The sequence below is a fragment of the Kickxella alabastrina genome, assembly GCF_025024165.1.
Source record: "Kickxella alabastrina strain RSA 675 chromosome Unknown BX661scaffold_215, whole genome shotgun sequence".
Lineage (NCBI taxonomy): Eukaryota > Fungi > Kickxellomycota > Kickxellomycetes > Kickxellales > Kickxellaceae > Kickxella > Kickxella alabastrina.
The window spans coordinates 1-1126 of record NW_026251686.1 but is presented as its reverse complement, the minus strand read 5'-3'; the positions used below and the strand labels follow the sequence as shown (position 1 = coordinate 1126).

The window sequence follows — 1126 nt, the reverse complement described above, 5'->3', positions numbered from 1 at the left end:
CGCATCAGAAGCAAGGACTGCACCGTTTTTATCAAGGACGCCTGGACCGAGGTGGGTGATGGAAGTGGGCGACAATGACGTGCGCGACGAGGTTGCCCATCTGCGCAAGATCACCCGGACACTCGAGCGCTATCCAGAGCTTGCGGGCACATACCGGTCCTCGAAGCCGGCGGTCGCATTGAATTTCCAGAGTTGCAGCAGCAATACATATAGAGGACACGACGCGCAGTATTCTTGGAGGCCTATTTGCATGTCGAGTCGGCGAAGATTCGGAGCTGCCATTTTGTGCACACAGCGCATGCCACGTCGCCGATTGGCATGCCACTTGATAGGCTCCAGTCCGTTCCCGAGCTGATCATCGCTGTTGCCGGGCTATGCGCGCCACCGCGCCATGCGAGCACTGCATTATTGCACCGTGTATCTCAGCAGCAACTTTCTTTTCCGGCGTATGATGGTGGCACTGTCAAGGGCATGTTGATTGATTTGACCATGCGATCGACTGCGAGATCTGGGCCGATGCGAACGGCTATCGGCACACTGAATTTCATGAGCGTGAACAACCTCGAGGGCAACAGCAACAAGCGCGAGCTCGACGACTGGGAGGCGCTGATTTATGTCCTGGTGTGGCTTGGGACATTTGGACTCAATGGCACACCCAAACATGACAGTGATGCAGTGGCACAGAAGGATTGCAGGTGCTAAATCAAGTATTGGGTTGACGGCACAACATTGAAGGACATTGCCAGCTACAAGCGCGACAATTTGGACAACAGTTCCAGTTTAAATCTATTCTCAACAGTTTGATAGTAGGGTGGATCATACCAATGTTCTTGCAGGGTTGTTGAGTATGATGCGCAATATTCTAATCGACAATGCAGGATGCAGTGAAGACGGTAGGGGCGCAAATATGAAACACCTTTTAACCATGGCAACTGTGAATCATCGCTGAAAGCACGCCTGGTTCACTTTCTCCATTATCCAAATTGCATTGGCAGTTCAACGGCGAGATGCTATGAACTCCAATGATTGATCCGTTTAAAGCGCGCGCTGACATGGCACCAACTATTGCCAAAGAGTTGTTGGCCATGTTGGAGGATGCTGCTGAGTATTGCCAAGAATTGTTGAA

General features: G+C 51.5%; 1 protein-coding gene across 1 annotated transcript; it reads left to right on the top strand.

Annotated features, from left to right (window-relative positions):
* The first annotated feature begins 15 nt into the window (after positions 1-15).
* BX661DRAFT_208790 (uncharacterized protein) lies at positions 16-1125 on the top strand. Its single transcript, XM_051538682.1, has one exon. It carries the CDS (start codon positions 319-321, stop codon positions 700-702), a length of 384 nt encoding a protein of 127 aa, XP_051388336.1. The 5' UTR covers positions 16-318; the 3' UTR covers positions 703-1125.
* The last annotated feature ends 1 nt before the right edge of the window (position 1126 follows it).

Bases quoted from the DNA above. Each gene is read 5' to 3' on its own strand.
- BX661DRAFT_208790 (XM_051538682.1), top strand. From the start codon at position 319: ATGCCACTTGATAGGCTCCAGTCCGTTCCCGAGCTGATCATCGCTGTT.